The 27,079-nt window shown below is 51.0% G+C and overlaps 1 protein-coding gene and 1 non-coding gene across 4 annotated transcripts in view; one reads left to right on the top strand and one right to left on the bottom strand.

Moving 5' to 3' along the window:
• Nucleotides 1-27,079, top strand: part of CACNA1D (calcium voltage-gated channel subunit alpha1 D) — a 345,516-nt gene that overhangs the window by 225,875 nt on the left and 92,562 nt on the right. For all 3 annotated transcript variants that reach the window (XM_044933775.2, XM_006053080.4, XM_006053081.4), the window contains exons 9-10: nucleotides 11,210-11,379; nucleotides 26,432-26,519. In XM_044933775.2, the coding sequence (XP_044789710.2) occupies nucleotides 11,210-11,379; nucleotides 26,432-26,519 (258 nt within the window). The remainder of the gene's footprint in view (nucleotides 1-11,209; nucleotides 11,380-26,431; nucleotides 26,520-27,079) is intronic.
• TRNAP-GGG lies at nucleotides 3,282-3,354 on the bottom strand. The gene has a single exon. It is a non-coding gene; the product is annotated as a tRNA-Pro (tRNA).

Raw genomic sequence — 27,079 nt, 5'->3', positions numbered from 1 at the left:
AACAACGGGTGCAGTTTCAGGTGACAGAAAAAATTACTCGAGGATTGGTGGTCAGGTATGGAGGAGGAAATGGCAACCCACTCCAGTATCCCTGTCGGGGTAATCCCAGGGACAGAGGCACCTGGTGGGCTACAGTCCATGGAGTCGCAGAAGAGTTGGACAGGACTGAGCCACTGAGCACACACACAGCACATCCCATGCGGAGCCCACAACCCAAGTGTTTGACATGGTCATCATTAATGTAAGACCTGAGCCTATAAAACCATGCATTAAATTCAGCCTGTTCTTGTTGAGCAACTACTAATGGCCAGGATTTGTGATAAGGAACCAATATACAGGGATGAGACAGATACAGCCCCTCCATCGCAGAGCTTATAGGCTCTCTTACAGAGAGAATATAGATTACCAAATTGCAGGGCAAATGGGAGAAATGTTTCTGTAGGCTGACCCAGCCGAGTGGTTTGACATCTGGAGAAGCAGTTGGGTTGAGCCTCACTTAGAGCACAGCCTGGAGCTGAACAATGCCTTTGAGAAAATGAGGGAATTTAAGGATGGCTGGAGCACAGGGTTCAAGCCAGGGAGTGGTCAAAAAGGACCAGGAGAAAGAGAAAAGGGCAGACAGACCACGCACTTGTTCCCTCCATCCATACCCAGCTTCTTCCTCTGGGGCAGTGTAAATGCCATCCTGCCTCGAGCTTGGGTATGTTCAGGTGGCCCACCTGCTGTTCACAGCAAATAACTCACCCTAGTCATTAAAAGCTAGGAAACACCCCTTTAAAATGGTTCATCTCCCCAAAGATGTTAACTCTATTCTATATAACATATCTTCATGGACGTTGATGTCAATAAAAGCAGCCAAGGACATGAAAAGGGGAGGATTGCTTTGAGAAAAATCTCTTAATATTCCCAAATCTTTGCAAACAGGAAGATGAGACGGTCCAGGATCCCTTTACATAAGGATTCCCCGTGGGGGTTGTTTCAGGAGTGCACTCCCAAAGAATAGTCATAATGTAGTTGGGTGATTGGAAGTGTGCTTGTTACACGTTTTTCCTGACATCCTTGCTGTGTAAACAAGGGCCGTCCAGACGCTCTTGTCCCTTTGGCCTGCCGGCGGTTCCCTCCACCTCTTGGTGGCCAGTGCCTAACTTGCGTTGAGGAGCGCTGTCACCCGATAGCCCTCTTTACCCTCCATGGGTGTTACCTGCAAGGGATCCGATCTTAGAGATGGGGTGCTGCAGTCCAAAGCCCGCCCCCCGTTCTGGCCTATTTATTTCATGCAGAAAGAACACGTTTTGACTGCTCCTGCCTTTCTGCAGTTGAGGAAAAACTGGAACAGAGCCAATGATTTGGATGAACTTTGAACTAAACCAGTGTCAATAATTAAAAAATTTTATGTGTGTGAAACATCGCACACTATTGTTGATTTTTAAAAATAAAACGCCCAGTTTCCTCAAACACAAACTGAAATTGCATGCTTTCCAAAAAATTAAACAGAATATTTTTTGAACCAGACTACCCTTTCATTCTGTTTTATTTCCTCTGTGTTTCTGTGTAGGGGAAATAATTTAGGTCTAAAGAGCACTAGCCTCTGCTGATAAAAATCAGTGACTTCTTCAACTTCCCCCTCCACTTTGCCTTTTTGTGGGGAGTTTGTTTTAGTTTTTAATGAATTTCTGAGTCCTTTATTTTTTTTTAAATAGAAATCTGAGTCATGGTGACTCCATTGGCCTCGCTCACTGAAGGTTTTCATGCTTGTCTGTGTGTGTTTTCTCTGTGCTACGTGTATAAATTTCAAAGCATTTAGCTTGTCGAAATTTTATTTGTGTGGGTTTGGTTAAAACAAATAGTATTACAACCCAAGAAAAAAAACAACTCCATCTCTAAATCAACATGATTTTCAGTGGCGCATGTATTTCATGGGGCATTTGAGAAATAACAAATTCCAGAGCGGACTGTGCATCGTCCCTCTGCACTGGTGTGGCCTATGCTGCCATTCCAGGGTGGTAGTTTGCTTCAGGCCAAGTGTTCGCCTTCTGGGCGTGTTGACTAAGCTAGGGCTCCCAGGCCTGTAAATCCTGGGCACTGTCAGGGTTCAGGAGCTGTGTGCAGAGTGAGGAGTGTGTGCCCGACTCCTGGCTGGGAGTTATGTAGGGGATCCTGGAGAATGACTAGCTCGTTCTGGAGTGTCAAGGACAGCACGTGGGGAGACGAGCACCCTTCTGGAAGCCCGAGTTGGGGCTCTGAAACAAAATCAAGATATGAGTGTAAATGGTGCTTTCCATCCTGCCCCCTCCCTCGCTGGTCCAACCAGTAAGTGTCCAGCCTACACGTCTCCTGAGCCAGGAGGCTGAGGGACCACGAATCCTGTGAATAGAGGCCTGAGTTGAAGCCTGGTTCAGAGCGTTTACCTGGCGTGTGACGTGGGATCACCTTGTGGAGCCTCACTTTGGGCCTTTGTGAAATGCAAGTGAAATTCCTGGTGCTGCGAGCGCCACCGGGAGACCATGGGGCCTGTGGACAGTGACTGTAAAGCCACTCCAGGGGCTCCAGATCCACATCCTGATACTGAGGGTGTTGGCAGTGTTGCTGCCAGAGAAGAGGCCGTGGCCTGCTGGACTCCCCCATTGGAAACCAAGTCTGCCCCCAGCCGTGCCGGCACACACCCTGGAGCTGCTGGAGGAAGGCTGGCATCCAGGGCCAGCACGATCATGAGTGAGGGGCAGCGGGGGCCCAGGCTTGTCCTTGGTGGCGCTCCGTCTGAAGGTCTTTGCCTGTGTGAGCACCACAGGGGCTCTGCAGTCAGCACCCTTCACGGCCGTTTCTAATAATCACTCTCAGCCTTTCTGCTTCTTGGCTGCCAGGGTACTAGGCCACTGCCCAGGGGAAGGAGCAGAAAATGAAGCAGTGGGGTGTCCTACAGCCCTCTGAGCCATTCAGGAGGCTGGGGAGATGTGAGTTACAGCTGTGATCAAATATAGCGCAGGGCACGTGAGGGCGATGAGGTACGGGGCCTGGGGAAGACAGATGGCAGGGTCTTCACCATATCCTGTGCACTGGCTTCTCCTCCAAGGGGTTAGTCCTTCTATCAGAGGTCCCTGTTTGTACCCCTCAAGGAAGGTGCTGCTTCCAAGGCTTCCTGCTCCATTTTTGGTGAAGTGAAGTCGCTCAGTCGTGTCCGACTCTTTGCAGCCCCATGGACTATAGCCTACCAGGCTCCTCCGTCCGTGGGATTTTCCAGGCAAGAGTACTAGAGTGGGTTGCCATTTCCTTCTCCAGGGGATCTTCCTGACCCAGGGATCGAACCTGGGTCTCCTGCATCCCAGGCAGATGCTTTACCCTCTAAGCCACCAGGGAAGCTCTACCATTTTTGGTAGACTTGGATTATTAGAGAATTTTCCCTTCTGTTGTGCTGAAAGCAGTCTTCTGCAGTGTCCACCTTCTCCCTGGGGGCACACAGCAGGTCTGCTTCCAGAGCCTTCCAGAGGATGAGGGCCAGGGATATGGCTCCTCTGTGGCATCTCTTCTCCATCTGGCCTCCTGCTTGCCTTTTTTGCCTATACACTTAGGCAGGGAATGTTCACCTGGCAGGTGGTACATCACTTGGCCCCACAGGAAGGTCCATAGTAGCTGAGAAGACAATGGTGGATGTGCCAGCCCCAGGAGACCACGTGGAAGGGGTGGAGGTCACCCTTCCACCCCTTTACTTCCAGGTAAAAGTAATTCTTTTACTCGCATTCCTATTGATGTTAAATCTAGTCCATCACCCAGGGTTTACTCCTTGTCTTCTGACCTCCTCACCAGAATTTCTCCTTACACGAGCTCATCTTAACCCATCACTCCTGTAAAACAAAGCTGATGGCGACTCTCTTCAGTCAGACCTTCTGTTGGCTCCCTGTTGCCTACAGGGAAGCACAGCTCTCAGTTTGGGATTTAAGGCCCTTCTTGGACTGACAATAGGGGCTCCCCTGGTGGCTCAGATGGTAAAGCATCTGCCTGTGATGCAGGAGACCCAGGTTCAATCCCTGGGTCGGAAAGATCCCCTTGGAGAAGGAAATGGCAACCCACTCCAGTACTCTTGCCTGGAAAATTCCATGGATGGAGGAGCTTGGTAGGCTACAGTCCATGGGGTTGCAAAGAGTCGGACACGACTGAGTGACTTCACTTCCTTGGACTGACTATGTGTGTGTGTGTGCAAAGTTAATTCAGTCGTGTCCGACCCTGTGACCCTTTGGACTGTAGCCTGCCCAGGCTCCTCTGTCAATAAGGATTCTCTAGGCAAGAATATAGGCCCTTTCCTGGCCTGACTATAAGCTGACTTCTATCCTAATCCCTTCATATACTTACTCTCTTCCTCCTTTGCCTCCTGTGGCCCACGTTGAGGTCCTTAGGAGGGTGGATTCAGTAGCTGGATGGGCTTGTCTAACCGGCCTCCCCGTCCTCAGTTTCTGTATAGAGAGAGTGACACCAGCCTTCCCTCGCCGTCCACACTCTCCAGTGAGGATGAGGTGTGAGGACTGTGTGGGGCTCTGTTAAGGACACCTCGGAGGAGGCTGGCAGGTGGAGGGTGTGCACTCATATCCGTGGCTGGTACTCAGTGTGGGGAGGGCTCTCGAGGAGGGGAGAGCTCTTTGGCTGGGGTAACCAGGGAAGGCTGGGTCTTGACAAGGGAGCTAGAATTCAGAATGGGCAAAGGCTGCTCAGGTGGATGGAGCTCTGTGGACAAAGGCTCCCAGGGTTGGGGGAGCAGAGAAGAGTGTAGCCACAGTACAAGGTGTACATCTGTGAGAAGTGGAGATAAAGCTGGAATAGCAGGTGGGAGAGGGCTGAAAAGCCCTGAGTGCTGGACCTGGGTGTTTGGCCTGGATGCCTGAGGACAGCAGTGGGCGGCCCCGAGGCCTTCTGAGCAGGATGACACCAGGCTGGAGTCCCGGAGTGCACGGATGGCGCCTGCCAGGAGGGAGACAGACCCCAGGGAAATGCTCTGGCTGCAGCCCCCCCAGCTGCCACCGTGGGTGGGAAAGGTGTGCGCACACGGGCCACAGTGAGACCCGTGGCAGTTGTCAGGTCCAGCTGGCAGGGAGATTGCTCCTTATGGGACACACTTTTCTTGGGCGTCTGGACAATCCCAGGAACCGTGGGCTTTCTGTCCTGGTGCATTTTGGCCTCTTAAGGAATAGGGCTCGTTTTGCTGTGTGTTGTCTTATTCTACCTGCATGCCTGCTTGAGGCAGGCGCTGCATGGAGGAGAGAGAGATGTAGAAAGAAAGAAATGGACAGTATTGTCCATTCCTGCAGTAAACCTGTGAAAGTGAAAGTTGCTCAGTCGTATCTGACTTTGTGACCCCATGGCCTATTGTAGCCCGCCAGGCTCCTTTGTCCATGGACTTGTCCAGGCAAGAGTACTCGAGTGGGTAGTTGTTCCCTTCTCCAGGGGATCTTCCCAACCCAGGGATCAAACCCAGGTCTCCTGCATTGCAGGTGGATTCTTAACCTTCTGAGCCACCAGGGAGTAAGCCTATATATAGTCTACCTGGTAAGCGGAAATGAATGTAAAACAACGTAAATTTGCAGTTGATTAGAATGATTATCTGGAGAAGGAAATGGCAACCCACTCCAGTACTCTTGCCTGGAAAATCCCGTGGATGGAGGAACCTGGTAGGCTACAGTCCATGGAGTCGCAAAGAGTCGGACACAACAGAGCGACTTCACTTTCACTTTCAGAATGATTACGTTTTCCAAATACTTCAACAGATTTTTCTTGGAAGTGATTTCAAACATACAAGAAAAGTTGCAAGAAGAAGAACAGCTTAGTAAACAATCCAGATATCTTTTACTCAAAATCACTTATTATTAATATTGCGTCTGCTTTTTAATTTATCTGTAAGGGGTGTGGACTGGTTTTTTAATATTAAAAAAGTTCTTTACTGTTTTTAGTTATTCAGGGGCTCAGATTATACCAGATTTGGCCAGTGGCTTCTCATATCCCATCACATTTTGCTTTTGTTTTCATTTTTTTTTTTTTTTTAGCACTTTCTTATCTTCCTGGTCCTGTTATCTGTCCTGCCTCATCCCTGGCATCAGCCATTTCTCAAAAGTCTACTGATCTTTATATGGGAAATAGTATTAGAGACCAAGATCTGGATGCCAGGTGTGCTCATAGCTACCAGCAGTGGCAATGTCTTTGTTTCTAGGTCTTTCAGACAGAGCTAGGAGGTAAATACATTTACATACATATAGTCATATGTGTACATCTTTAGAAATCATGAATTCACGTCAGCATCCTAGTTGCAGTCCATCCCCAAAGGGTTCTTTCTAACTGTCCCTCTCCCATCTTTCTGTGTCCCTCCTTCCACAGGGAGAACCTTGGCTCCCAAGTGCATTGACACATTAACTCATTTGTGAAATCCTCAGTTCAATTCAGTCACTTAGTCGTGTCCAGTTCTTTGCCACCCCATGGACTGCAGCACACCAGGCTTCCCTGCCCATCACCAACTCCCGGAGCTTGCTCAAACTTGTATCCATCAAGTCGGTGATGCCATCCAACCATCTCATCCTCTGTTGTCCCCTTCTCCTCCAGCCTTCGATCTTTCCCAGCATCAGAGTCTTTTCCAAGGAGTCAGTTCTTCGCATAAGGTGGGCAAAGTATTGGAGCTTCAGCATCAGTCCTTCCAATGAATATTCAGGACTGATTTCCTTTAGGATGGACTGGTTGGATCTCCTTGCAGTCCAAGGGACTCTCAAGAGTGTTCTCCCACACCACAGTTCAAAAGCATCAATTCTTTGGCACTCAGCTTTCTTTATAATCCAACTCTCACGTTCATACATGCCTACTGGAAAAAAACCATAGCTTTGACTATGGACCTTTGCTGGTAAAGTGATGTCTCTGCTTTTTAATATGCTGTCTAGGTTGGACATAGCTTTTCTTCCAAGCAGCAAGCATCTTTTAATTTCATGGCTGCAGTCACCATCTTCAGTGCTTCAGTAACATAAAGTCTGTTACTGTTTCCATTGTTTCCCCATCTATTTGCCATGAAGTGATGGGACCGGATGCCAAATCCTATAATATATCTGATATCGTTTCAGCAAGGTTTCATCCATATCACTCACAGCAAACAAACAAGCTTACTAAAAAGAGTTCAGCATTTGTCTGTGGTTCCACCCGCATCCCAGCCCTACCCAGATGATAAAAGCATACAGCAAATGTTCATAAACTACTTGAGCTAGTTGTGTCTCTCTCCTTCAGGGTGGTTATGACGCTCATTTGAAGAACAATCAGATTCATTTATTTCACTTCTACTTTAAGGGTGTTTTCTCTCCATCTTATCTTTGTTGATTTAATTAAGAATTTAATGTGTAAAATATTAGCATGATTCTAAAAGTTAGATTATAGAAAAAGGTACACTTAGTGTCACTCGTACTTGATGCCCTCTAGTCCCTTGTCTCCATCCCTTTGTGCTTTAACCTTCAGTTAAGGTTTCCTTATTTTCTCTTCTTTTGCATCCAAAGGGTAGCACAATATATGTGGTTTTTTTCTCCCAGCACTTTTAAAATCTCCCTTTGGCTTCCCTGATAGCTCAGCTGGTAAAGTATCTGCCTGCAATGTAGGAGACCCTGGTTCGTTTTCTGGGTCAGGAACGTCCCCTGGAGAAGGGATAGGCTACCCACTCCAGTATTCTTGGACTTCCCTGGTGGCTCAGATGGTAAAGAATCCCACTGCAATGCGGGAGACCTGGGTTCGATGACTGGGTTTGATCACTGGGTTGGGAAGATCCCCTTGAGAAGGGAAGGGCTACCCACTCCAGTATTCTGGCCTGGAGAATACCATGGACTATATAGTTCCATGGGGGTCTCAAGAGTTGGACACAACTGAGCAACTTTGACTTTATCTGCAACAGGTAGGCTTCTTTCACATGTGAGTTGTCAGATTTCTAGTCACTTGTGACAGTCTGGTGGTTTCTACCAGTAGACTTGTTAAATTAACTTTTATAATAGTGAGTGTTATTTAGTCCCTTAGTACTAGGCTTCTAGAACGACAGATTCTTACATGAAATGGAAAACTGTTTTCATTGTCCACTGAAGTTGATAACGTTTCAGTGGACTCAGGTGAGATGTTACGGAATGCAGGGTTTGTTGTGAACGAGTTGTTTTCCACTGAGCAGAGAGCAGTACAGGGTTGATGGGGTACTTGCTGGCTCTTTGAAGTCACTCCATGCCCTAGGATCCCACGTGTCCGTTTGTGCCTCCCTCAGTTCCCCTGGCGTCATGTAGCTTAGAGCCCATTCAGAGCTGTTTGCAATTTTTCTCCTTTCAGTATGTGAGAAACCTCCTCCAATTGCCTTTTATTATACCCAGATTCGACAACTACATGTTATACTTTTGAACTTGATGTTTGTGCAGGGCTTTGTGATGTTCACGATAGCATCTCGTTGAATGTCTGACTTTGTCCCTGTGAGACAGGAGAGCAGGTAGCATGTCGGTTTTGCAGGTGAGGAGACTGAAGCTCAGACACAGGAAGTGATAGAGTGGGGCACAGATTCCAGGTCTCAGACTTAGAGCCCAATGTGGTCTGAGAGGAGCGATGGGGCAGCTGAGTTTGTCACAAAAGCCCACTCCCTGCACCTTCTCCTCCGCCTCATCTCAGAGCCGACAGGAGATTTATGCCTTGTCAGTCTCAGTTCTGTCCAAATCAGGAAAGGTTACGTGCCTGCTAAGTATTAGCAGAATACTTAGAATTAGAAGTATTAGCAGAATACAGACTGTTCAGAACTGTCTAAAATCAGTTCAGAGAGTTTATATGAACAGTTTTGTTACATGAACAGTTATAATAGTCTTTAGTATTTACAATAAATGGGCTACAAGCCAGAACTTGGCAGTGTTTTTTAGTCTCAGAAATTCTAGTCACAAAAGGATTTTACTTAGGTGTATTTCGCTGTGTCCCAACTACCAGAATGTGCAACAGTGATGCAGTTTGTTAGAAGGTCTTTTGTATTTCCGATGTAAAAAGACTTAATGAAATGTGTTGCTAAAGCCAAATCCCCTGTGAAACTTAAGAGTGACTCTTCTGCTATCTTAGGAATTTTTTTTTAAGAACTCAGATGAGATATGTAACCAGAATCAGAATACCCTGTTTATACATTTTCATGTGAATTGAGTACTCTTGAGTTCAGAGTCAAACTCAGAGAAAGGTTTATGCTGGGATACTTCTGCTGGGAAAGATTAGAGGCCAAAGAAAAAGGGGGCGGCAGAGGATGAGATGGTCAGATAGCGTCACTGACTCAGTGGACATGAATTTGAGCAAACTGTGCAAGTTAGTGGAGGACAGGGGAGACAGGCGTGCTGTGGTCCATGGGGTCACGAAGATTCAGACACGATGTAGTGACTGAACAACAACTACTACTGTTGGTAAACAATAGACTTGAAGGCCCACAGACTTGGTCTTTACAATGTGTTTAAGAGAACAGATTATGTGATGCATTTTCACGTTGACACGTGACACTCCAGGCCCTCCACTTGTTCAAGGAGGAGATTCTGGTTCAGGTGTGACATTTTCAGAGTTCAGATTCAGTTCGTGAACCTGCCCAGGAATGAGTTATTCAGGTCTGGTATCTCTGGAAGCCAAGGCTGAGAAGCCCCATATTGTTCTCAGGATATGGTTCTTGTGAGCAGCAAGGTGCTGCCTTCAGAGGCCTTTCATTTCGAGAGCGAAGGTGTCTCCCCAGGAGGCTCTAGGCCTTGATCGGCTTCAGCTCACCCCGAGAACCCACTGAGTCGGCTCCCCCGAGAGCCAGGCTCAGGATGCCCCACAGCCTTGCCCCCTCCTCACTTCTCAGCAGGTGAAGGTGGGACAGACCAGCTCTAGCAGAAAGGACAGGTCCCGGGGCATCTGAAAAATTTAGGGGCAGTGAAGGTGTCCTTTCTAGTGGGGGCGGGCAGAAGCCAACGCTTTGGGGAGGAATCCGGTTTCTTACCCGAAGCATCAGTGTCACTGGGTGTTCAAGTGTCTCTTCAGCCCATCCACAGCCCAGAGTTGAGGGAGAGCAGAGAGAGAGAGAGGAGAGGTTGACTTTAGGCAGGTCACCTGCCCTTCCTCGGTTGGGTTGGGTTAACGAGGTCCTGGCAGGGGAGATGCACTGGCTTTAGACTGGAAGGAAGGCAGACGTGGCGGCCGTGGGCATCCAGCGGTTTCTGTGCAGGGGCTGCACTGCCTGTTGTCGCCCCTCCTTTCTTAGCGGCTTTGTAATCGTACTTCCTGAATCCATACCACGCATACCTTGGCTCCTGTAACAGTTCACTGTTGGAAATGCAGATGGTTCCTCGTATATGAGAACTGGGTAATCATCCACCTGACTTCCTGCCTTGCCTCAGCCAATGTGGGATTCTGTATATATGCAGAGATCCAGGCTTGCAGACAGGAAAAGTCGAGTAAACCATGAACAGTTGGGAACATTTCCTCGTCTGCCAGAGGCTTTCCAGGGCAGGTGTTCCCATAAATGGGCAACAAATCATGCTCCCTTTTCCCCTCCTGTGGGGAGGACTTTGGTGGGAAAGATCGTGGCAAGAAGCGACAGTTAAGAAAGATAACAGTGCTTCACGGGTACTCCATTTCCTGTCTGGGAAGCGTGGAGCGGGGCTGTCTGGGTGGGGACAGGCTCTCTGCTCTGAGCCTGTCCACTACTCTGGCTGGATCTGCAGAGGGTGGGGGTGGGGTCTCCGGGCTCATGGTTTGGACAAAGGGGCCAGTACACACTAGGATGCTGAGTGTTATCTCCGAGGATGGAGGAAGACCTCTAGGAGCACAGCTCGGCCCCCTTGGGTCCTTTCTCTCTGAAGCATCGTGCCCGCTATCTGAGGAGGCTCTAGGGGAGGGGGGACATCTCTGAGGCCCCTGCTGGGGGATCAACGGCCTACTACGATAGCACATGGTATTTGGGGCCTCGACTTATTGGGAGTGCAAAGCTCCTAAGGGGTGCTGGTTTTCTGAGGGGCGTGCATGTGCGTTGGCGTGGTCTCTGCAGCTCTGACCCCCACAGTCTTGCTTGGGAGGCACTGTCGTGTGTCCTGTCCGCGTGTGTGGCCCCCTCTGTGTGCTCGTGTGGCTGTACTTGGTGCCGTGTGTCCTGCCGCGAGACTGCTGTGCGGCCGGGCAGATGGCTCTCAGGGTGGGTCCCGGGGACGTCCTGACGAGTGCCCGTTCTCTTTGCCCCCTTCAGAGAGTTCTCGAAGGAAAGGGAGAAAGCAAAAGCACGGGGAGACTTCCAGAAGCTCCGGGAGAAGCAGCAGCTGGAAGAGGATCTTAAGGGCTACTTGGACTGGATCACCCAAGCAGAAGACATTGATCCTGAGAATGAAGAAGAAGGAGGCGAGGAGAGCAAACGAAATAGTAAGTGGCGCCTCTGCTGCTCGGGACCCATAGGGCCCATGTGCTGTTCAGATGCCCGCCCGCGGCAGGTATCTCTTCTGCTCTGAGACCCAGAGCACCCTCTAGCTCTCCGGATTGTCGGCCTGCACATCAGAGAGCCCATTTGCACCGACTCTGCATTTCTGCCTGGGGCGTGGGCTTCAGATATGTATCTTGTCTTGTGGCTTTTTGGTTGCAGAGGGTCAGCTGGATGCTCTTTGTGCCCTGGGAATACAATAAACCTCAGCTCTGGGGCAAGGGTATGTTAAGATGAGAATGTGCCTTGCATCAGAGAAGATGAAACTGTGGGTCCTCCAATTCAGAGCGACTTATTGGAAGGGACCTTGAAGAGTAGGGCCACTTCCACCCCTCAGCTCCTTGAAGTGGCTTCCATTTGCGCCAAACATGGGACGCCAAATTCTCAGCTCTTCGCCCGCCGGCAGACAACAGTTCAGTGTGTAGGGCATTGTTAGGAGGCATGAGAGTCCATGCGGCCGCTCCGGAGCACACCCGGCTGGTCCCCTGCACTGGGACACTGGGCACCGGGCACCTTCCAGCAGCAGGAAGGTCTGTGTTCAGTCCCCTGGAATTATCACTGTCACCCAAAGCATCTTTTATCATATGCTTTTCTTGTTCCTACTCTTCTTGAGATGGTCTGTGCCTCTAAAAGGGAAATTGAAATTCAACAGTAGAGTTGACTTAAGCCATTTGTGATGGGTTTTAAATCTAGACTAGTTGATAGTAAAGACCTAGGGTGCTCGTCCATTGAGAGGCCTGGGAAACCAGATTAGGCCCTGCCCCATGGAAGATGACTGAGCAGGTCCCACACAGAACCCTCAGACCGTATGCAGTCAGGCCTCCATTCAGCAAGGCCGTGTGGATGCCTGGAGGACTCCTGGGGTGGTGAGGACGGGCCCACACCCTAGTGAATGCAGCACCAGGGGACATGAGGTGCAGGTCGCGAGAGGAGGCAGACTGTGTACCGGGGGCTGACGGCGGGGGAGTGGTGGAGGGGGGCTGGCCACGATCGTCTAGGACTGAACAGTGGGCCCTGGGCTCTGGGCCTTGAAGGATGGATGGACCTGAGATGTGTCAGGCAAAACATTCCGAGTTGAGGCAGTGGTGTGAGGAGGACATGAAAGTGGGCAAACAAAGGCTCAGGGAGGCCATGAAGGGCTATTCCTATGGCTGGAGCACAGGCGTGTGCAGGGAGAATGGGTGAGCAGAGGCTAAGACCCAGGGTGGAGCACGTGCCTGACCGGGTTGGCCTTCGCGATTGTCCGAGCCTGGGACTCTGAGTCTCTATTTCTGTGGAGAGTGTTTCTTGTCATCAGGGATGCACACTTGACTCAGTCCTGTGTGCTCATGGTTGGGGGAGGCGGAGGGGCGAGCTGGTGTGTGCAGGCCCCCTGCGTCCCAGGCTGCACCGCTGCCTCCTCAAGGAGAGCCTGGGGGCCGCCCCCTGAGGGTGAAGGAACCAGGGAGCACGTTATTAGACCAAGTTCCTCAACTATGAGATGAGAGTTTTGAAGAATCTGATGACGTGGTGTAAGGAGTGTCTACACATCTTTGGTCCAGCTCTGCCTAGGGAGGGGGTTACTGCTGAATCCCATGGCCTTCACAGAGCACCTGTCCCTGCAGCGAGGCCAGGGACAAGCCTGCAGCTCAGGGCTGCCTGTCCCGCTGTCTTCTTCTTGGTTCCCAAGCTGTGGCCTTGATACTGCCCCGCAGGGCTCCACCAGCCCCCTGCCCCACTCTCCTAAGCCCAGCATGTCACCTGTTGTGTATAGGTCAACCAAGGTCTTGTCCCTTCTTCCAAGCAGGGCCCCTTGCTCTGTCAGCATCGGTGTGTCCTGTAGGGGCTGAGCCAGGGCCCTCCTGCAGGCAGATGTCGTTTCGTCTCCTCATTGCTCCCCCTTCTAGTCACAGACAGGGTCCACCTCGTGGAGCCAACATCATTGTACTGGAACTGTTCTGTGGCCTGTGATTTGAGGAGTAGGGACTTGAGCCAGTGTCTCCCGGTCGCTCTTAGGGTCCAGTGCATTTCCTGTGTCCTGCTTCTGCCTGTGAGGAAACGTCTGATGGCAAAATCAATGCCTCTGCCTGAGGAGACCTTCCCACAGCATCTAGTGTGAGACAGAGCAGAGAAGCTGGCATTGTAACCAAGGGCCTGCAGTCTGCCATGGGAGCCCAAGGAGGACGTGGGGATGTGGGATGAGGGGGCATACAGGGGAGGCCCTGTGGGAGAGGCTATGTCCCCGCTGTGCTCTGAGGGACAAGTATAGCCTTTGGTTGTGGAAGGTTGAGGGGGAGTGCTTCTCACGCTAATGAAATGGCATAAACAAGGTAGAGGGGTACACGTGTTCAAAACCCCTAAGTATATTTCTTAATAAGCAAGGAAGGAAAGCAAGCCCCCTTAAAAGTTGCAGAGCCTCAGAATTCACTGTGTAATGGGAGCGCCGATCCCCAGAAAGCTGCTCTGTGTCTCAGGGATGTCAGCGTCGTGGCTTCTGCTCTGCGCAGCGAGGCTCTGCGTCAGCACGCGGGACCGGCTTAGCGCTTGGTCTGGAATGGCAGCTCCTTCTGTGCACGCTGACTCTGTGTGGGCTCGTTTGCCAGGTGCTGGGGTGTCCTGTGGAGCGGACATTATACCAGGAGACTGGTATTTCCCCAGTCCTCAGAGTTCCAGACCCCCGGTGGATCAGGGTTGGAAATGGAAACATAAATCTGAGGCTGTGGGAACCATGCTGAGGTTTAACTGACTTGAGAAGAGAGCTCCAAGCCCCCTCCCAGCGATGCATTCCCCCACGGCCCAGACTTTCAGGGGGAGCAGCCCTGCCAGGGTTTCACTGGGGCCTCCGTGGCTGCCAGCCGTTTCCCTCTTGTCACAGAAACACAGGGAGGAGGGGTTCGCCTCTGTGGTTCTCCTCACCCGCTGACAGTGGCTGACTTACCACCTGCACACGCCACGTCTGGTCTCTGTACCTGTCAGCAGCCCGTGAAGTGTGGGCATTGCCAGTGTCCTCCCCGAGCTTGTGAGGCTCAGCCCACACCCCAGCCCTGCCCTGTGTCCTCCCTGGGGAAGGGCGGGGGGAGCTCCTGTCTGTGCCCGCGGGATGCTGACTCCACTGAGTGTCTTTTTCACTTGGGTGGGGGGTGCAGTGGGATGGTTTCTTCCCAGACATGGAGGAATTGAGGAAGTGTGAGAAGAGGCCTCCCTGATGGCTGAGGCTCAGCCCAGACAGAGGGGACCGTTGATAACAGCAGGTGTCATAAGCCCATGGAAGACAAGGGCGGGCCTGGAGAGCACGGCCACGTCCCTTCTCTGGAGGTGGCTACAATCGAGTTGAGTGACTTGGAATTTGGACTGGAGCACTAGGCACATTACCCAACATCGCTGAGCCCGTTTCCCTTCCTGCTGCAAGTGGAGAAAGACATTTGCCTCATGACAGGGCTGTCATGAGGATTAAGTGTTCCGTAACCGCGAGGAGTCGCCACAGCTGTCAGAGGACTTGCTGCTGCTCTGGTCATCAAGCTCCAGGAAAACTTGACCTGAAACAAAATTGTTTTTGGACATTCTACTAGATCCCTACCCAAACTCAGAGAGAGGACACCCTCCTCCATACTGTTCAAGAACTCCAAGGTTCTCAAGTATTGATAGAAAACAAATCTGTCAACTCAGTCACTTTCGAGATATAGCAATTTGCTGGCTCTTGAAGTCTGTTTCTACCTTGGCGTCGGAGATCAGATGTCAAATGAAGCACTTGGAGATGTGCTCACATTATCTTTTCTCTCTGATCTACTGCATGTCACTGTCTGCACACGTGGTGCCCAACTCTAGCTGTGTGTGACAGTCACCTGGGGAGTGGGGCTGCATCCTGGTGCCGTGCCTCACCCCCATGCCGATTCACTGGCGACGGGACCCAGATGTGGCTCCCTGGAGGTTTCAGCGTGAAACCAGGGTGGGGGCTCCTGAATGCCACCATACCAAGCGTCACACTTGGAAGGAGACAGAGGAGAGGCAGTGGGGTCCCTACCTTTAGGGCTGTCTGGTGCCAGTGACAGGTAGCTCCGGCTTTGTGTGTCCACAGATTATTTATGATGCCTGTTCCCTACATTTGCTGTTAGAAAGCTAGTGTTACACAATTAATTGAATGGACAAGATTCCCTTGGAAGTTAGTTCCTGAGCATATGGGATATTTTCAAGGATAATTTATTTAACTTTTTGCTGAGCTTCAAGTTCCTTAAGAAACTCTGCCAAATCTCAAAGTGATTTTTTAGACGTATGCAGCTGCTTCTGAGTGAACAATGGAGTTTTGCTGGGGCCATTAAGATCTGAAAGCCTCACTTTCTATTTTAAACTCTTCTCATTGTCAGTGTTTAGTCCTTAAAAAAAAAAAAAAGGCATTAAAAATAATGAAATCCTTTTAAAGGAAGCTCATTCTAAAACTCTGGCCAGAAAGGCAAGGCATTTTCCTGAGGGGACTATGGATGATCGGTAATCCCTGTCAGTGGGGATGTAGGATGCCCCGAAGAAGGGAGGGGAGGACACCCTGACACTCCAGCCCTGGCTGCAGGGGGAACCCTGTCTTTTCTTCATCAGGTCGGTCCTGGAGGCTGCGAGCATTGTCCCTGCCTGCCTCCCACTGGGGCGCTGCCCCCGGCACACAAGCTTCTCACAGCTGTCAGTTCCCGCCTGTATGTGTCACTCTGATGCCTTTTACAGCCATGTTTCATTTGTGGGGTGGGCAGAAAACCAGAGATGGCAAAGCTGTGTGCGAGCACAAGGCATGGACATTTGTTGGTCCTGTTGAAAAAGGTTGTGTCTTCAAATGTTGATTTACAAAACCGCTTTCATCACGGTTAAACCACCTCAGGGTGCAAGTTCAAAATGGAAAACATTCAATTAAAAGCTGTCAAGCAAACAGCAGCAGTTAGAGCTGCATAGGGTAAACACACATCCAGGGCAACTGCCCTCTCTGCAGGGAGCCCAGTGCTGAGGTTATGGGAGACCCCCGCCCCCAGCCCCGGGTGGTCCTGGGAGCCATCATCCGCCGGGGGCTGGCCTCTTGGGAACCGGTGGGAGACGGACTTCGGGATGGTTGCACCACTGTGATGAGGCAGCCAGGTTTGTGAAGCTCGGACTCAGGGCAGTGTTTGTATTTAATATACCTTGATTACATAAGTGCTATTTGCCCACTGTAAGGAATTCATGTAATACCAAGGTGTATAGAGCATGATAATTCGCTCATCCTCTCCTTAGAGAGAAGCAGGTTTGGCAGTTGGGAGCCTGCTCTTTCTGGCCTCAGTCGGGCACGTGAGAATCTGCCTTTGCACAGACAACACCCTCCCTGGTCCCCACCACTAGATCGCCCAGCACAGATGGCCCTGCCACTTGTCTTTTTTCACTGAACCATGTTCTGTGGACATCCTTCTGTGTTTTGAAACAACATTTTGGCTATTTTCAATAAATGGCCTGTTTAAAGCTGCCGCAGTGGACTGTATGGTCCATAGCGCATATGGGCTCTACAGCAGCTACCAGAGTTGTGGTTTTATGCTTGTTCACGTGATCGCTGTCTTCCTCTGCCGCAGGACTGGGAGCTCCATGGAGGCAGAAGCAGGGCTCTGCACGGGGCGGCTGGCACCTGGCAGGGTCTTTGTCACAGGTCCGAGCTCCCAGTGGTTGACTGTTGAATGAAAGAGCACCAGGTCATCGCTCACATTAACCAGGTGCTTCCTTTGTGCCAGACATTCTTCTCAGGGCTATGGGCACACGAGTCTGTGACTCCTAACACCACTGTGCGGTGAGACCTTGTCAGAAGAGGAAATCGAAGCACAGAGAGATGAAGCAGCCTCTCGGGGCTGTATGACTGCTCCAGAGCCGGGATTTGAACCGAGGCTTTGCCGTAGCCTGCACATTCATCGCCTCTAGCCCCCAAATGCCTTACCTCTGTGGCCACTGGTGCCCAGGGTCCTGTGGGAGCGATGACCATGAATGGCTTTTCTGGGTCCCAGAGGAGGCCTGTTTCAGAAATGTGAGCGTTATGCCGAGTGACACCACTTCCCACTGCCACCAGCCGTGCGTGAAAGCTTGCCCTGTGTCCATTCACCATTCCTTCTGCTGCCCTTGCGCTGCTCTGGGGCATGTGGCCTCTACTGCAGAGATTCACCAGCCTGGAGCAGCCTTTGTGTCACAGAGCTGTCTGGGGCTGGAGACCCTGGAATCGTTGTCTTGAGACCCAGACAAGGGAGTTTTCATGGTTGAGTGTGCCTCGCCAGTGCTTGTATCATTATATTTCACTGTATGTACTGTTCACCTCTTAGAGTGACTCTCTAAGTGCAGGTTCGACTGCTATTAACATCTTATGAGTGAAGAAACTGAGGTTTAACACCATTAGGTAACACATCCACAGTCATTCAGCCAGTCTGTGGGAGGGCTGGGATTAGACCTGGTCTGTTTAGCTCCAGAACCCACTGCTTTAACCCCGTGTCCTGCTGCATAGAGTGATGCTGGCTGGACTCGCAGAGCCAGTCAGCACCTAGGACTCCTGCCGATGTGCCCTCTCCCTGATGCCCTTCCTAGAGGGGAAGCCGAACCTTGGGAACATTTGTCCAGAGTGGGTTAGTTGGTTGTGTATTTAGGACAGGTAGTTTTTTTTTTTTTTTTTTTTGCAAACTTTACTTTACAATATTGTGCCGGTTTCTGCCATATATCAACATGAATCAACCGCAGGTGTACATAAGTCCCCTCTCTCTTGAACCTCCATCCTGTCTCCCACCCTCTAGGTAGTCGCCGAGCACTGGGTTGACCCCCCAGTGTCACACAGCAAATCCCCACTGGCTGGCTGTTTTACATATGGTAATGGTAGCTTTCCGTTCCCCTCTCTCCATTTGTCCCACTCTCTCCCTCCCACATACTGTGTCCACAAGTGTGTTCTCTGTGTCTGCGTAGGACAGGCGTTTGAAGACGGGCGTTATGGTATACTAGCCGCAGAAGGCGCACGTTCACTGCCGGTCAGGTCCTGGACTGTAGATCTCCCCGTGGGAGGAGGGCAGATTCAGGGTTTGCCTGTCAGAGCCGGCGGATGGGGCCGCCTTCAGCTTCCTCAGGCCTCTGGCATTGCTGTTGCTGCCCTCTACTGAAGCATAATGAAATTGCCTGTGTTCCACTGAAGGGGTCACAGTGGCCGACTTGCTAAAAGAGGATAAGAAGAAAAGGAGATTTTGCTGCTTTCGCCAACGCAGGGCTAAAGATCACGGTAAACTGCTGAGCTGGAACTTCCTCTTTGGGAGACTCTTCTCCCAAGACCTCTGACGCCTGTTCCTTCCACATGGCATGGTGTGAGGTGCATGTGCTGTGTGGTGTGTTTGTGAGATGCCTGTATTTTCATTTGATTTCCTTGAAACTTATTCGTGCTGCTTTCCTCTTGTCTTTCCCCCCAATATGTGTCTTAGCCAAGACAGCATTGCAGTTTCCTCTTTGTTTGAACTGTACCTTTTAAAGAAGCAGCTGAACCAACTCAGAAGATTTATTTAATTCTGCATGAATATTCTTAGACTGGAAGACAGACTTTTTAAACACTTCCCTCCAAATGATGCTTTTAAATCTAAACTGTTTGGAAATTCCAGTGATGTTGTTTGATTGATTTTTCTTTTCCAGGTTACATGTTTCAGTTGGCCTCTGCGTCGTGCAGTCCCTGGCTGGTTTGCCCAGGACCAGGCTAAAGCTAGGAGTGCTAGTTTCAAGAATGAAGTTAAAAATAGACTTCTAGAGGATGCCATGATTTGGGGGCACTTGCCTTTACAAATGGGAATGGGGAAAGGGCTTATGTGGGAAACAGTTTCAGTCTGTGCTCTAAAATAATGCTTAACACAGCCTGTCATCAGAATCCCTGGGCTTGGCATCAGGACCATCCCCATGCAGGGCAGTTATGCAGACAGCTGGTGTCCTGCCTGCTCGAGCCATCCCTGTGCTTTTCCTGTGCACACGTGGTTGCTGCCACCAAGGTCAGCCCTGGCCACACAACCTTGGAGGAGCCTCCATGAGAAGATTGAGAATTGGGGACACAATGCCAGCTGCCAGGAGAGCAGAGAGTTTACGGTGCCCTGTTTGCTCGCTCATGGGAATGCTGAGCACAGAGGTGATGGGAATTGGACTTGAGGAAGTCTTGGGTGGCCTGAATGAAGGATGTATTCGAGTCCTACTCTCCTCAGAAGGTCCCAAAGTGGAAAGGGAGAGTGGGTACAGACATAAGCCCTTTGTCACTCTGAGAAGACATGGTGGCTCCGAGAGAAGGCACTTGTCTGAGAGTGGGCCTGAATCTGGGGCGGAGACAGCTGACTCGTGCCACTGCGATGCTGGGAATAGGTTCATGAAGAAGAGGCTGGGCGTGGGGAACTCCTAAGGCCTCTGCAGGAAAATTGGGCTTCCGCTAAGCAGGAAATACTGTGATGGTGTGAGAAAAGAGTTTGCAAAGACTGACTTAGGCTTCCAAGTCTGAGAAGTTACATGAGCAGATGAGTGGTTCCTATCCCAGGGGAGGAGAGACCCCCTCCTTGAGCTTGTAGGTGCCCCTCCTCCTCGGCTGGTGCTTGGGCCTTGAGACTTTTCAAGGATTCTTGAGAATTTCAGATTAGCCTTGAGATCTGCAGGATTAGGAAGCAGTGTAACTTCTCAGAAAACTTGCTGTATTTTGTTGGGGGTGGAGTTTTTTTTAATTTAATGAAATACTTAGAGACCCAAAAGAAGGCCCCTGGCATTACTGGTGATGCTTCTGGGGTGGGAGCCCTCGTGGGGATGCTGTGCTCCCACTGTTGCTGGTCATACAGAAATAGTTGCTGGCAGGGCATGATTCTTGCTTTAGACAGAGAAACCTTGGTCTGGCCTTGACCCACATTCTCCAGCACGAGCCTGGCTTCTTTACAGCAACGAGAGTCTGTTAGCCTGTGACGGCTGAGCGAGTCACCCCTAGCAAGCACAGGCAGATTCCTCCAGGGGACGTCATGGCGCTGCTCGTGCTTGTCATGAAAATGAGATAAAAACACAAGATCTTGGCTGCGGAGCCCCTGTCCCCAAGGAAGGCAGTTATGATCCTGCCACTGCTCAGTTATCTAACCTGACCGCCCCCGCCCCTGCCTTTGAAAGGAAAGAGTGAGACGCTTTAGGCTGCTGGGGCACAGAGGGAAACCCTCGAAGAGACCCCTGAGTGTGCAAGAAAGTGCGTCCCGTGGAGAACAGGGGAACTAGGTTCCTAGAGGCCCCGGACATCTGTGAGCGAGGCTGTCAGTGTGACCTGCTCCAGGAGGGGCCTGCCGAGCTCCGGGCTCACTTGGCAAGGGTCGCCAGGGTGTCCCGGGGGCTGCCCCCTCCTGGAGCTGCTGTACTCCCCAGGGTGCTCTGCCTGGAGGTGACTTGGAACCAGTCATTACAGGCCTACTACTGGCCTCCTGGCCACCCTCCTGAGGGGTGGGCTGTGACTTCACGGTACTGCTCACCTCCTGCTCTGTTTGCCGAGCTGGAGGCGGGACGTGCGAGGAAAACCCCCTTGGTGCTGAGAGTAAAACCAGACAACCTGTGGGTGTTTCCTCTTCACAGCAGTCCTGTCAGGTCAGAGGTAAATGGGTCTTAGAGATGAAACTGACCAATAGCTCATTTGCAGGTGCAGTAACTAAGCCCTGGGAAGAAAGGGGGCTTGTCCTGGCAATGACAGAGACCAAGCCTCTCTGACCTCTGTCCTGGAGGCAGGAAGCTGGTCTGGGAGGAGTGGGGGGAGGGGCCTATGAGTGGGGGGAGGGGCCAGAGTTTGGGGGCTGCCTGTCTGGATCCGCACACAGACTCACTCTGACTCCTGGGCATGCACATCCATGCCCGGGTGCACGTGTGCACTTGTGTATTGATTTCCCTCTGAATCCACAGGCCAGGTTGAGAAGTGCGTTGTTCTTCAGAGAGATGGTAGATAGAGGAATGTTTACATGGTGGTGAAGATACTGTTGAGCTGGCCTGAAAAACAGCATGTTTCCTGGTTTATTTCATGTGGCATCACCCATGATGACATCTGGGCCCTACAATTAGATCCTAAAGAGAAATAGTGTGACCTGCTATCCACGGAGAGCAGGGGCTGAGCCAGGCTGCCCGGGAGGCCCTGGCAACTCTCACTTACAGTCCAGGGTGTCCTGGGCTGCTGGCTGGCACCATCCCCTCGCCGACCTACCACTGGAGGCCCCTTTTCAGCGAACACACGCTTGGAAGCCCAAGGGTCTGCCCTGGGGCTGTCCCTAGAGATCCCAGTGCCTGGCAGATGCAGGGCCAGTCAGCATTACTGCATAGGCCACAGGCTTGTCCCAATGCCTGGTTTCAGCTGGAGTCATTGAAAATTGCTTTCAAATTTATATTTAAAAAATGAAAACTTCTTCAACAAAGCTCTAAAATTTCCTGAAATGTGTAGGGAAAAAGGACTGATAGCCTCTCTGCATGCAGATGGCCCTGTTTCCTTCTACAGGAGGGTCCAGATTCTGTCTGAAGGGGTCTCTCTGCTGCAGCCCTAATTAGACCTAATCACTTGTCAGCAGTGAATGCTGAATGCTCACAGGGACAGAGCGATCACCCCGAATGGGGCAGTCCTGATGCTGAGGCAACTGGTTAGAGAGAATGCCACGTGTTCTGATAAAGTCGTCCATGGGTTTACTTCCTTGGGCTTTTATGAGTCTTTCTGTTTGGGCTTTTATGAAGTCCCAGTAGTCCCTGGCACACCTGTATTTTTGTATAACCCGCCCTCCCTGTTTGCTGGGCTGATCTCCTGGAAGTGGTCTGGCTCTACACCAGGTTTCCAGGGGTTAATGAGGGCCATTAGGACAGCACAGCATGGCTGGCAGGTAACAGGCTTACTTGGTTTTTGGAGCATTTTGATTTGTGGAGTTTTAAGTGTATACCAGTGCACATACCAACATGTACCGATACTGAATCATACACCAGTGTATTTAAGGATGTACCAAAGCCACAGGGTTGTTGCACGGTGAGGGTGGCTCAGGAGAGCGCTCTCCTCTCACATCTGAGCTGTGTGTCCCAAGGCACGCGGGTCCGTTCTCTCATCTGTGAAATCACAGCATTCATTCATGTCCTCTCAGAAGCCCTTTCCAGTTCTAACAGCCTCTGATTCTCCTGTCTTGATTTTTTTTAAAACATAGATGAGATCCTATTAGGGCTAAGTGAAGTGAAGTGCATATCAATTTAGGAATGTTAAAAAAAAAATGTCTGGTGCAAGTGAAGGGTGAAATGTTTTAATGTACAAACAAGCTCCTTGGTTGTGCCCACTGGGCCTGGTGTCTCGTATGCTTCTGAAAAAGGGAACACTCCTATGGCAGGGAGGGAGAGGTGGGATGGGAAGGTTGCCGGGGCCCCGGCCAGAGTGTGGCTCTGAGGCTCGAGTGGAGGGACTGGATCCACATCTATTTCTGGGACCAAATGAGGTCACCACGTTCTGGTGGAGTCACTGCTCTCTTCCTCCACCCACCCCTTCCTCTCTTCCTCTTGAGCCCCTGGGGGCATGATTCCAGAGTAGATTTATTTATTAGTGTTCTGTGGCTCTGCAGTTGTCAAATAGAGGTGACAGAAAAGTTGCTCTCAATACAACAGGCTAAGGTAAAATAATTCTGCTTAAGGCAGAGAATGTGATACAAACTGGGAGTGCAGGCCAAGGCTGGGTCAGAAGTGTGGAAGGCTGTTCACACGAGAATCCTTTGTGTGGCTGTAGAAGTGGGTGGGGTGAAGTGACCCTGGACTTGGACCATCCAGAGAGAGTCCCCTTGCTTCCAGGGAGCTCCAGGAAAGCTTTTCTGAGCTGATGGATTCGTCATGTAGGAGCCTCACTGATGGCCTGACACTGTGGATCACCCCCTCCCTTATAGTTCTGTCCACAGCCCAGTGAAGTTAAAGTATGTCCCATTTTAACAGATGAGAAAATGAAGCCTTGGAGAAGTTCGGTCACAAATGTGGGGGTAAGGTTAGACCTGGCCAACCTGAGAGGCCTGCTCTCAACCACTGCCCCATCCTACTTGAAGGGTGGAGCCCGCTTGGCAAGCAGGAGGATTCTCTCCGTCAGTGCAGTCCTGACACCATGCCCCACAGTTAGCCTCAGTTTCTGCTTGGGGAGTTCGGTTTGACTTCTTGTCTCTGCAGCCCCAACCTCAGTCTAGGGAGCGCTTGTACATTTCATTCCCTAGTTGACATGGAACCAGAAATGCAAAGTAGTGTCCCCCCACCTTTCCCATGGGCAGGCTGTGAGTTATCTGTTTGGATCAAATCTTTTGAAAAACAAGCTTTAAGAGTGAAACGCAGCAACTCTATTGATATCATCATGGGACATAGCCCCAGAGAGTAAAAAGCCACAGAGTTTTACCCATGAAAAGAAGTTTGCTCTTCTTGGAAATAGTAACTGAATTTCAGTCAGTTCAGTTCAGTCCTTCAGTCGTGTCTGACTCTTTGCGACCCCCATGGACTGCAGCACACCAAGCTTTCCTCTCCATCACCAACTCCCAGAGCTTACACGCAGTAATTCTATTGATATCATCATGGGACATGGCCCCAGAGAGTAAAAAGCCACAGAGTTTTGCCCATGAAAAGAAGTTTGCTCTTCTTGGACATAGTGGCTGAATTTACAACATGATTAATATTAGAACCATGAAGTATTACACTGCTATAGAGGAAAGTGACCCTCCAGAGCCTAGGGATAGTGTTCCCACTTTACAGACGGGACCTGGAGAAGCCTGGAGAGAGGTGGGACTGCCCAGGGCAGAGCCAGGACCCCGCTGAGGCCTGAGAACCCTGGTCCACCCAGTGGCCCCCCCACCCTGCTGCTTTCAGCTTCTGTCCATGGTGGCAGTAACCACCAAGAAAAACGTTCTGTAGAGATGACTCCTGGCCATATCTGTAAGGGTCTCCCACCATGATTTTCCTTGTCCTGCTCCTGAAGAAGAGGGTGACCCTGTGGGAGTAATCTGTAACAGTGAACTTGGCTGACTCTTATGACTTTTTAGTCTTTCTGCTGAAGTCAGGCATAGAATAGTCGTGGAGAAGCAAATTGCATGAGCAGCCTCCTGTGTATGTGTGTTTCTGTCTCTTGATGGAGCTTTTTGTTTAAGGTTTTTCTGTGATTGGATTTTGATGTTTTTCTTTACGGTTTGTTTGGTTCTGTGTTTTTGCATGGAGTTGTGAAAAAGTGAATCAAATTTGTAGTTGGTTTCTTTTGACTTGACTAAGGAAGAAAAGGGTTATTCTGTGAGAGTACTGGTTGTATTGTATCGTCTGTAATTCTGCTCATTTTGCCTTCCCATTTGAAGCCTTTGCCTCAATGTGCCTGGAGATGGCTATTTAACCCCCTCACCCTGGCAGGTTCAGTCCTCTGGGTGCTCACACATGGGAAGGGGTCTTCTTTGGTGCCTCAGAAAAGATGTTTCTCAGTTCTCTAGGCCCATCGAGTCAGGTCCATGTCCATCCTTGTCATTCACACCCTGTCTGTCCCCCGAGCAGGGTCCACAGCTGTGCAGCCGCACCGACAGAGCTCTCTGGTCCTGCTCCTTTGCGCTGCCCTGAGGCCAGTCTGGGCTGGGCTCAGACTACTCCCCATGGCGCTCCAGGCACCTCTGTCAGGTTTTACAGCTGAAACTCAGGCATCCTTCAGAGGAGGAGCCATATGGTTAGGGCTTGCAGGGGAAAGGCCTTCCTGTTGACGCCATCAGGTCTCCAAAACCAGGTCACTGCAGTTCGCAATTACACATCAGGGCAAAGACATGTACATGTGGGGGTGATTCTCCCATTATTTGGCTTTTGATGACGGCTCCTAACCCCAGAGCAGAGTTAGTCATTCCTTACAGCACTTGCCCAAACCCCTGAGGCAGCTCTGGTCTTGGTGGACCAAAGTGCACTGGGTGCTGCCTCTCCCCTGGGTCGTCCAGGACAGGCGCAGAGCCAGGTCCCTCATTGTGTCCTGTACCTCCTCTGCCGCCTGCTCCCCAGCACATGTTGGAGATGTTTCTAGGGTTGAATCAAGTGGAGGAGAAGAAAACACCCATGTGCCAGATGGTGACTCTTGAATGGGTCCCTGGGCCTCCTGACCTCAGTGGGTATGTTTCAACTTTTCCTCTGCTTCTGCTTGATGCCGTGCTGTGGGGAAGGAAGAAGTGCCCGGAGACACCGGTGCGCTAGGACCACAGACAGCTTTGCCCTCTGGTCACTGGTTGGGAGAAAACCTTCTTTCCCCATAGGACCATATTCTGAGCTCTAGTGCAGGCATCTTTGGTCAACAGTCTTTTTTATTAATCTAACTGACGTCCTTCAGCATCTTGGCTTCACAAGCTGGGCAGAAGAACATCAGGTAGGATTAACAGAAAATGAGTTGAATACTTGCGTTTTTAAAGAGATTCTTTGCTTGGTACCTTCATATGCTCCTCCCTTGATAATATCTCCTCTCCTTCAGTATATTTAAAGTAAGAATTTGTTTATGAAATCTTAGGTTTGTTCACAGATGTTCTAGAGTACTTCTTGCGGGGACGAGAAAAGATGTAGCTGTAACTGAGACGCTGTGACGGCCTCTCAGGGCAAACCTGGAAATCGGAGGAGTACGCTGGCACTGACGGGGACAGGGCTCGCTTTGGTCCCCAGGCTTCTTTCCTTGGGAAGTTGGATAGTGGGTTTCTCTTCCTGTTGGGATACTTTCTGGGTTTCCTCGGCAGATCATGGAAGTGAAGGCTCCTCTGTGAGACACCTGGCTTCTCAGCACCTCGTTTTGCCAGTCAGGTCCCTGGGGACCCTTCATCATGTTCTTCACCCTCCTGCCAGCTTCCCAGAGGCTCATCCTGGAGGCAGAGATTGCGTTTGTCCCATCCTTGGGTGCGCAGGGCATCCAGTCAGTCAGTTCAGGTCGGTCACTCAGTTGTGTCTGACTCTTTGTGACCCATGGATGGCAGCACGCCAGGCTTCCCTGGCCGTCACCAACTCCTGGAGCCACGGCACCACCTGAAGCGTTTCTTCTCCCCGCAGCCAGCATGCCCACCAGTGAGACGGAGTCTGTGAACACAGAGAACGTGAGTGGGGAAGGCGAGAACCGAGGCTGCTGCGGGAGTCTCTGGTGAGTGGGGCTGAAGCGCTGTCCTCTGGGCTCCTCCTGGCTTCTTAGAGAAGCAGATATGAGTGAGTTGCCCAGGTTTCGGTGGAGCCTGGAGCCATGGCCTCAGATGCAAGAGTGGTGGGCGGGCTCACCCTGGGCCCCTTGGTCCCCATCCTAGCCCTGGCCCCCCAGACCCCCCGCATATCACCTGCCTCGTCCTCCAAAGCAGTCCGTCCTGCTGAGATGGAACCTGCCTGGGCTGAGCCAGGTAACCTGGCAATTCCCCTGTGTCCACTAGGTGCTGGTGGAGAAGAAGAGGCGCCGCCAAGGCCGGGCCCTCTGGGTGTCGGCGCTGGGGGTAAAGGCTTCTCTGAGCCTGGTGCTGGCGTCAGTGCTTTGAAGGGCTTGTATGGCAGAATTGCTCACAGAATGTGCTCCCTATTTAAGTTTCCTTCACTTACGGGCTCTCCCAACCTCATGCATAGTGGCTGGATAACGAGACCCTGCCCTTCTCGGCTCATACACTTTGTTTGGAGCCCTGCACCCCCTCCTAACCTTGGAGGATGCCTCCACATGAGCAC

The sequence above is a fragment of the Bubalus bubalis genome, chromosome 21 (genome assembly GCF_019923935.1).
Source record: "Bubalus bubalis isolate 160015118507 breed Murrah chromosome 21, NDDB_SH_1, whole genome shotgun sequence".
In the NCBI taxonomy this organism is placed as follows: domain Eukaryota; kingdom Metazoa; phylum Chordata; class Mammalia; order Artiodactyla; family Bovidae; genus Bubalus; species Bubalus bubalis.
This window is presented reverse-complemented; position numbering and strand designations above follow the sequence as displayed.